This window comes from Daphnia magna, linkage group LG7 (assembly GCF_020631705.1).
Source record: "Daphnia magna isolate NIES linkage group LG7, ASM2063170v1.1, whole genome shotgun sequence".
Lineage (NCBI taxonomy): Eukaryota > Metazoa > Arthropoda > Branchiopoda > Diplostraca > Daphniidae > Daphnia > Daphnia magna.
Window position 1 is genome coordinate 6840699 of NC_059188.1, and position 9860 is coordinate 6850558.

General features: G+C 44.2%; 2 protein-coding genes and 1 non-coding gene across 3 annotated transcripts; 2 read left to right on the plus strand and 1 right to left on the minus strand.

Annotated features, from left to right (window-relative positions):
- Nucleotides 1-901: 901 nt before the first annotated feature.
- Nucleotides 902-2967, minus strand: LOC123474703. The gene is made up of 7 exons (XM_045177174.1): nucleotides 2829-2967; nucleotides 2442-2665; nucleotides 1985-2370; nucleotides 1816-1921; nucleotides 1522-1754; nucleotides 1254-1467; nucleotides 902-1196 (listed from the first exon to the last, which is right to left on the minus strand). The coding sequence occupies exons 3-7, from the start codon at nucleotides 2129-2131 to the stop codon at nucleotides 1066-1068; spliced, it is 831 nt and encodes a 276-aa protein (XP_045033109.1). The 5' UTR covers nucleotides 2132-2370; nucleotides 2442-2665; nucleotides 2829-2967; the 3' UTR covers nucleotides 902-1065.
- A 593-nt stretch (nucleotides 2968-3560) lies between these two features.
- Nucleotides 3561-7788, plus strand: LOC116926984. The gene is made up of 2 exons (XR_006649635.1): nucleotides 3561-3839; nucleotides 3925-7788. It is a non-coding gene; the product is annotated as an uncharacterized LOC116926984 (transcript).
- On the plus strand, nucleotides 6951-8752 carry LOC116934113. The gene is made up of 2 exons (XM_045176712.1): nucleotides 6951-7390; nucleotides 7702-8752. Exons 1-2 carry the CDS (start codon nucleotides 6951-6953, stop codon nucleotides 8675-8677), a joined length of 1416 nt encoding a protein of 471 aa, XP_045032647.1. The 3' UTR covers nucleotides 8678-8752.
- The last annotated feature ends 1108 nt before the right edge of the window (nucleotides 8753-9860 follow it).

Below are 9860 nucleotides of genomic sequence, written 5' to 3' on the forward strand. Positions count from 1 at the left end.
GATGAGTTGATCCAGAAAAAAAAAGAAAAAAGTTGTTGGACAATTCCGAAAAAGCGAGTGGCGTCAAGACAGCTTTCAGCTGCACCAACCCAAGCAAGGTTTAGTGAATGGGCAGTACAGTGAATGTAAAAAGCAAGGGGATTTTTTTCAATTATTTTAGCTTGCACGCCATTGTACCTTCCTGACATATTCACAGCATTATCGTACGACTGCCCTCGTGCATTGTTAATGTCAATTTTTTGGTCCTCGAAAAATTTAAGAATAATGTTTGCCAGATATTCACCAGTATGGCTTTCAATAGGAATAAAGGACAAAAAACTTTCGGTAGCTTCGTAAGACGTTACAGAAACATATCTGATAATCATGGAGAGCTGGTCAACGTGTGTCAAGTCTGGTGTAGAATCAATGGACACAGAAAAAAATTTTGTTCCTTGGATTTCAGAAATAATTAGAGAAAGCACTTTCACACCAATAATTGTAATTAACTCTTCGTAGATGGTCGAAGATATATAAGAAGATCGGCCCTTTCCTTTGTTGCCGTATTCTTTTAAATGGTTACAAATGAACGGATCAAACTGACTCATCAATTCAAGAATACCAAGAAAGTTGCCGTTTTTTGGCGATCCTATTAGTTCGTTATCTTCACGAAGTGGAAGGTCTCTTTCACACAGAAATTTGATGACAGCAACAACACGCAATAACAATGATTTCCAGTACGACCCAGGTCAAAATTATCTTAATTAATTGTTTAATAAATTTCAAATTTAATTTTTAATTTATTAGTTGTAATTTCAGCCAATTAAATTAATTTGAATCAACAAATTAATTTTATATATAAATTAATTTCAAGATATTAATTGCTATACAACATCCAATTAATTTCCCAATAAATACACCAGAATTGGTCGATTAAGAAATTGTATTTTTTTTCTAGGTTTAGCAGATTCAATTCTACATTCAACAATTAATGAAAAAACGAAAACGAAACAATTGAAATCAACAATGATTTTTGGAAAGCCTGGCAATTGCAGGAAGCAGCTCCTTTTCGGCAATTCAACAATTTGGTCAGCCATCAGAGAGAAGCAGCTGCTTCTTTAACTTGGCTGCAACATTGTTGAACTTCACCCTAACTGTTGTACGAATGAGTTTTTCCTGTGCATCTACGTCGCTTGGCGGGAACCGCTTGTTTGTGACGTCTAGAAATAAAAGGTTGTTAATCATTTAAGTCAAAACATTGAAATAAAAACCATCACCTATTATTTCACGTAATTCTTTCTCGTCTAACTGGCCTTTCTCAGATGGGCTGGATGACTTGTTTCGTTTGCTCGTAGCTGTAGTCTTAGCCATAAATTCTTCCGTATAGAGATAGTCCAGTAGCCTCGTGATAAATAAATTTATCTTGGCATCCTTGCTTAGCTTTTCCACAACTTTCATTGAAATGAGAAACTTTGTCCCGGATTTTCTAACCTATAGTAATACTCACATTAGTAAAAAAATATCGAAACATAGATAAAAAAATACTTCAGATGTGTGCGATGTTGATTCATCACACGGGCTGGAGGTAGCAGGATACGCAAGAGAGTCAGAGACAACATCATCACTTTTGTTGGCTTCATCATTTGATGAACTGCTGGACGAGGAAGAAGTAGACGAATGTTGTGATGACACAGATGATTGCCCGACAGAGTGAAGCTTTACGACTCTTTTCTTCATCTCACAAATGTCAAATATTTGAGTACGGATATCAAGAAAACCTGCATAAGCACAGCTCTTATTAAACTTCAGGCAATATGTAAAGGAATGTTGACCTATTACTTTCATAAAACCGCAGCTTGCCCTTCATTGCCTCGTATTCCATTTGTTTCCTAGTTTCTTTTCGGTGTTGAGATTCCTTATCGGAATCGAGGAAGAAATCATAATCCTGAATATGAAACAATAAGATTCAGCAATAGGTTTAAAAAAATTTTAAAAAAAGTAACCCAACCTCATCATCATGTATGTTTCTCTTCTTATAAGAGCTGATGCTGCTTAATGACTGCTGGATGCTGTCGTCACTTTCGGCGGCATCTCCATTAGCAGCACTGTTTTCAGTCAGCATTTTGAACGTCTGTGAATTGAATTGGGACTTCATTGTTCTTCTTTCGCGGCTGACGATTTAGCTGGCTTTGATGGAGGAGCTGCCATAACTTCGACACATTCCTTCTTCTTAAAAAAATTTTTTTTTTTCTCTTTTACTCCTCCTGGCAGCAACGTCAGACTCCTCAGAGCAGGGGGTCTCGGCAGGAGCTTGATAATTCTTTTCAACATCTTCAATAGTAATCGCCCCACTGGCTATGTCCTTGGCAATACCCCGAAGGGTCAGCTTACTATCTGTGAATTAAAGAAATATATATGTATCACTGCTGGTACACAACTTCTGCACTAATAAAAAAGTAACGTACCATTGAAACAAAGAACCTTGGCTGAATAGCTTTTAGTGACTGACTTAAGTTTTCTTCCTTTGGTGGTTTCCCGTCTCTCTGGCCAGAACACAACATGTTCAAGAGAAAAATCAAATTCATCTTCTTCGGAACCATTCCAGTCTATGAGTGAAGTACTCCCAACTTCATATGAATCTTCGAACAAGTAAAGGGCAAAGGCAGGGAAGCCATCTAAGATGCCCATTCTATATACCAAAAAAATACAAATCAGATTCATAATAAAGAAAAAACAGTCAGGATCGTGATCAAATATTACGGTTCAGACATACACCAACAAAACAAAACTGATAGTGCCCGGCCATCAGCATGACAAACAAAAAAGGGAAACTCGTAAAACAACTTACTCACCTTAATCAGGATTACAGGAGACGAAAATGAAATATTGATAACTCAGGCTTATAATTATACAAATTCCGCATTAAAACACCAAAGAAGAGTGATTCAAGCTTCATTTCAGTTTACAGAAGAAAAGTACGGACAAGGAATGGTATTGCCTGGGACGCACTGACGCTATTGTTTGTTCAACGTTGTCATATTTTCTAAATGATGAAATTACATATTTATTTCTTATTCATTCTAAATTACAGATATTATCCAAGGATAATCATAAAAAATTTATAAAGAACGGGGCACTGAAAATATGTAATATAAAAATGCAAATATTAGACTATGCCATGTTTTGAGTTTTTGACATCAGTAAGAATTGCAGCAATAGCAGTCCGGACGGCAACGCCTCATAGCGTCGTCTTATCTGCTTAATACTACAGACTGTCAAATTGTCAAGGCTCAAGGACTGTGTGTTTTAAAATATAATTGGAAATTTTTCGCCATCATTCGTTTTGAAATAAATTTTTCTGGCTCATTTTCATTCATTAATAGGTAGATTTGTTGTTTTGGGTCAGGATACCACAAATGAATTAACAAGCTTTGTGTGTCATCGCATCAGTAGAAGCTTAAGCTGCTTATAGCAGCATGAAGATTATGGTGCAGTGATAATTCATCGTATATTTAAACCATTTGAAAGGTAACAGTATTTTTATCAGTTATACGATTCTCTTACTTACTTCCATTTAATGAAAATTCAGTTTTCAAGAATAATTTAATTTGTGTTTGTTCCTCTTACATCATGGCACCAATTAAACGGCCAAAGCGTTACGGAAGATACGGTGCAGAGCCAGGGGGCGAAGCCTGCAACATCCCTCGAAGCACATTTAATGGGTGGCTGAGGACAACTGGAGAACCGTCACAAATCGTCGAAACGCCCTCTTTAGCACGAGCAGCAGAAATAGAAGCAGACAACAACAGAAATATAGATGAAGACAACCGTGATCATCTACCACTACATCATCCATACATCATGTATTACCTTTTTTCAGGAATTATGTGGCATAACGTTTGAAATTCTCTTTTCAGTAGTTGTAACACATCTTTAATTTTTATTTAGGAATTCAGATAACGAGTTGGATACAACAAGACAGTGTGTGGTGGTTGCAGGTGACGAAAAAGCGCACAGCCCTCAGCAATCGACGCCTTCTCCAACAGTAACTGACGATGAACCTATCCACCCTTCACTTGTTTTGGGTAAAGGAGAATTACTATCTCTCATTCTAGCTTTCTACATCCGCTTTAAGTTGTCAAAGTCTTGCCTTGATAGCTTGTTGCACAAACCGACGCAAGAGCAGCACAGAGGCACAGCAGCAAAGTCGAAGACCACAAAGGACGAGACAGCGGATTCGCAGATCGGAGCCAACTAGAACGTACGTGGGAGTCACCACAGACATCCACCAGACAACCAACACCGAGAAGGCCCGCAGACGAAGAAGGAGACCGCTCAAGCCAAGGATCCCGACTATCGTTGACGTAAGACACCTCGGACCTCACAGGACACCCGCAAGAAGAAACCCTGCCCCATAGCCCAACAGTATCTCGAGAAAACGAAGTATTCGCAGATCAAAACCTTTTTTCCCCAGTACAGAACGCGGAGTTTCAACCGGAAGACGAAAGAGACGAAGACGAGCTATATACACCACGAAGACTCTGGAACGAAAGGAGGGCCGAATACCAACCAGCGGCAGGCGACACCGAACTAACCTACAGACAGCTTTCGTCAGAGTCCGACGAGGAATCAGACGGCGCCGAGGGTACAGTTCGCCTACTCACAAGCTTCAACTATACAACACCAACCACCAGAACAGCAACAGGAAACCGAACTCTGACACCAACGCAGCCGGAAAATAACCCGACACTAGCGAACACACCAACAACAGGAAGACCGTCACCCCAACACCCCACTCAACACACACGATACCCGACCCTACCAACAGTTCGGAACTCCCGACGACAAACATGGCCACCGGACTTCTCAAGTTCAAGGCTCCCCCTGTCTTCTCGGGCAAAGGAGGAGAAGACGCCGCCGACTGGATGGATCGATACGAGGTGCTAGCAGACTACAACCGGTGGACCGACGCAGACAAACGAGCAAACTTCGGCATTTACCTCGAAGGACCAGCAAGACAGTGGTTCCAACGCCTGACACCACCCAACGGGTGGGGAGACACTGCGGCAGTAACAGCCACCCAACAACAGACCAGGACACCGGCGTTCCATCTTCATAAAAGAATTCCTACAAGATAGCTATGCCGGATAGGAAGAAAGGAAACTTTGGAACCGCAAACAAGGCATAAACGAACCCGCCGCAAAATACTACTACGAGATAATAAACTTATGCCGATTGATGGACCCTAACATGTCCGAAGAAGCAAAACTACACCACCTCTACGAAGGACTAAAACCTACATTGGTGGAGAAAATCTGGGTCCCCCAACCCAAAACTTGCATCGACTTCCTAGCAGCGGTAAGGAGACACACCGACGCCGTCGCCGTCGCCGACGCCGTCCACATGCTAGAAGAAGAAAGGGAGAGAAAAGAGGAAACAAGAGTTGCAGCAGCAACCAGCAGGGATAACGAGAAACCCTCACTGAAGCAACTTCTAGAAGTCGTGCAACAACTACAAGGAGAAATAGTCGCTATGAAGAAACGCGGGGGAAGGAGGGAGAGGAGCCGAGCAGACAACGGGACAACACAAAGCCAGAATGAAGCAACACCCCCACAAAGTACAGCAGATGGACGGCAGATCTGTTTCTACTGCAAAGCCAAGGGGCACATTAAGAGATACTGCCCGGAAAAGAAAGAAGACGATGACAGACGTAACAACACGACCGTAGCTATGATCAGCACATCGGACGAAGAAGATGACAAGGAGATACCCCTGCTACAAATCGACGCGGGACAACTGCTGACAGAAGAAGTTATAATTGGAACAAACGACACGAAAAAAAAGACCGAAGTGGCAATCGATACAGGAGCAGCGGTATCGATCATATCCCCCAAACTAACAGAAGACATGGCCATAGAACTCAAGACCTGGGGCGGGCCACAAATCGTAATAGTAAACGGACAGCGGACACCCCCCTTAGGAAGAGTGGAGCTGACAATAACCATTGGTACGACAACAGTCCAAGCGAAGGTGCTAGTACTGGAGATGCGAGGGATCAACCTACTCTTAGGCAATGACGTGCTGAGACGTTTTAAAAAACTGGAGATCGAATACGGCAAGGGGAAACCAAAGATGCGATTCGGCAATCTACCAGTACGGATGGAAATCGAAGACCAAACACCAACACCGTCCGCAAAGATAGTAGCAAAAAGCGGGGCAAGAATCCCAGCAAGATCCATGGTGGCCGTGGAGATAGAACAAACTGAAGCGACAAAACCAACATTGGACGGCCGCCCCTGGATGATAGAACCAGCAACCAACCACACACCAGGACCGACACCAGGAAGAGCCCTCATGCCTGGCGACCGAACAACGGTATGGGTCATGATGACAAACCTGGAAAACAGATCAGTTTAAATCCACAAGAAAATGGTACTAGGACACAGAACCGAAGTGGCGGGAATAGGCACAGAAATAGATGCCACAGGCAGAGCCAACGGACCCAGAACATTAAACACGGAGCTGGAAAAAGGCACCACAAATATCCTTGACTTCACACCCAGCATAAACCAGGAGCTTCCGGCAGAGGAGAGGAAGGAGTTCAAGGAAACAGTACGAGACAACACCGACTGTTTCGCGAGGGAAGGCGAGCGACTAGGACGTTGCAACGTCGCAGAGCACGAAATCCAGCTAACACCCAACGCCAGACCCATCTACCAGACCCAACGCCCGGCGTCGTGGAAGGAACAAGCCATCCACAGAGAACTGAAACTGGACATGCTGAAGAAAGGCGTGATTGAAGAAGCCACCGGGCCATGGAGCGCGAGGACACTATTGATTCAAAAAAGGATGGAAGCTGGAGATTTTGCCTTGACTTCCGCCCATTGAACAATGTTACAATATTTAGCGTATACCCCATGCCCAGCATAGACGGAGCGTTGACCAGGCTACATGGAGCCAAAATATTCTCAGTAATGGACTTAGAAAGCGGGTACTGGCAAATACCCATGAAGAAAGAGGAAAAAGAAAAGACAGCCTTCACCACCGCAGATGGATCCTGCCGTTTCCTCGTCATGCCGTTCGATCTCTGCACAGCCCAAAGCATATTCCAGCGGACCATGAACACGGTACTAGGAGGGCTGCGATGGACCTCGTGCCTCGTATACCTTGACGACATCATCGTATACGCAGGAGACACAAAAGAACACATTCGACGACTCCGACTAGTCCTTGCCGCACTACGCAAAGCAAATCTGAAACTCAAACTCGTGAAATGTCGTTTCGGGGAATCAGCAATCATAGCACTGGGTCACAAGATTAATGCCGACGGAATCAGCCCTGACCCCGGGAAAGTGAGAGCCGTGCAAAACTTTCCCACACCACCAACCATAGCAAGCCGAGCGGAAAAAGTCAAGTTCATCAAAAGCTTTCTCTGGCTATGTTCATACTACAGAAGACACATACCAGGATTCGCCGAGGCAGCGAAACCCCTGTTTGACTTAACCAGAGAAAAGTCGCTGTTCATCTGGACGCCAACACACCAGGAACTTTCAACAAGCTGAAACAGATGCTAGCAGACTCAGCCACACTAGTATACCCGGATCCGACGGCCGAATTCGAAATACACCCAGACGCCTGCGGCTACGGTGTCGGAGCAGTTCTACTACAAAAACAGGATAGTGCGGAGAGACCCCTGGCATTCGCAAGCCGTTTGATGTAACGCAGTGAGCAGAACTACTCCATAACAGAAAAAGAATGCCTGGCTCTCATTTGTGTTATCAAGCGATCCCCAACACCTGCAACACAGGCAGGAGACACGTGGAAATCGTACCAAGAAGCCGCGGTGACAGCAGCAGCTATCGAAAACGGCATCAGACTCTTCATCCACATTCCCATCTTCGAATTCACCAGAGCACTCACCCTGTACAGAGTCATCGGGATGGCACGAGCAACGAAAAATGGATCAACAAGCCTAAAGTACGTCGGTCTCCCACAATATCTCGCAAAATCACCGGACCAACAAACTTTCATTGAGCTTTCAGCTGAAATGGTTGGACCGTGTTGCCCGACGAAAAAATCAATCTGCCCTATCAGCCGAGTAGTAAGCCAAAAAAACAACAAGGGGACATGCAGCATCGCGATATTCCTAGCCGACAACCAACGGATACAAGATGACTGCACCGTAGTAGTGTCCCCGTGGACGGGGCAAGATGCCGTTTACCTCGGACACCGCCGTATGGGCCTGTCAGCAGTCAACACGACCCGCCTGGTCGTAACATGTCCACGACAGACCACAAGACCGCAGTCATATACACTTGACACTCCAGCGATATCCATCTTCGAGATACCCATGTCCTGTACAGCACAATCAGACGACTGGATCTTCCAGGCCAGTTTCAGAAAGGATACCCACCAAAAATGGATTACAAGGACCACCCCACACCTCGCCGACCTAAAAGCACCTGGACGACCACCACAACGGCCACTGATCACCGCAAAAGACGATATAGTGACGCAGCAGACCGGATTGCACACGGGCTCCCCCAACAACCGTCTGCGAGATTTGAAAACCGGCATGGTGCACCAAATGGATGGGCTGTCCGACCTAGAACACGCCAGACTCAACATAGACGACACGCAGAATTATCTCCGCTACCCGTGGGAGTGGATCGCCATCCTGATATTATGCATGCTAGTGTAACGAAACGCCAAGCGAAGCCCCTTCTTGCCCTTTTTAAATTTTGCTTAATTAGACTAAGACCTTATTTCTTAAACTCTCCTTAACTTGATACCCCACTAGTTGACCTAGTTATTATACTTTCTAGAAAATTTAACAAGCGGAGAGAACAAGTCTCGGCACGCCCGTTATAAATAGAACTTTTACGATTTGTCAAAAGCCGCCCAAAATGGCCATAACCTGCCGTGGCTAAAAATAGATATATTCTTGTCTGTTGGGAATTGCCCGAAACTGCCCGGCCTATTTTTAACAATCGTCCAAATTCGCCCGATACCGCTCGAATTTGTCCGCCTATTCCTCTTCGTGACGTCCAAAATCGCCCGATACCGCCCGATTTTGTCCGCCTATACCTTAACATTGTACCGTATGTCCCTCACGGGGTGATGACTAACATATAAAAAGCCACCGCAAACTCCCAAAAATCAGTCAGATCTACTCTGCCTGTTCCGTGTGCCAACTTATGCCTCTGCCACTCTCCCGCCGAGCCCGCTACCGTAACTCTTGCAAGCCGCAGAATAAGTACCCCTTAAGTAATCACTAAGTAGCTTTTTGACTCTTACTTTATTACGTCTATGCCTTGAAATTTGTACCCATTGGTAACATTTAAGTCTCATGAGTCTTCTTTCCTCAATTTACGAGCTTGTTTAATTATTCTACGGGTATCTGTTGCAAATCGGTTTATAATACACGGTTTTTTATTTATTGCGTGCGTGTTGTTTTATGCTTGCTAAGTATACGGGACATTGTGAGTAAAGACGCCGCATTAAATTTAACTTTTCCGTATTGGAGACAACATGACAACGTCGTGTACTCCTTTACACTAGGAGCCGGAATCGCCATCGCAGTCGACCGTACTAAAACAGCCAGCCGCCAACAAAAAATAGAAGACCAGATACAAGCTCTGGAACATCGCTTACAACTATATGAACAGGCCACCAGCCCAGATGAAGCTGAATGAAGGGTTAAATCCCCTCAACAGTAGTACCACGTAACCACTAATCAGACCTTAGTTTAGCTGATCGAGACGATCAGGAAGTAAAAAAGGGGATGTAAGGGCTAGATCAATAGCCTTTACCCGTGTAGAATAACACGTAGCAGAAGCAACAGCATCCTGTAGACTAGAGCTCATACAAAGGGCAATACATTA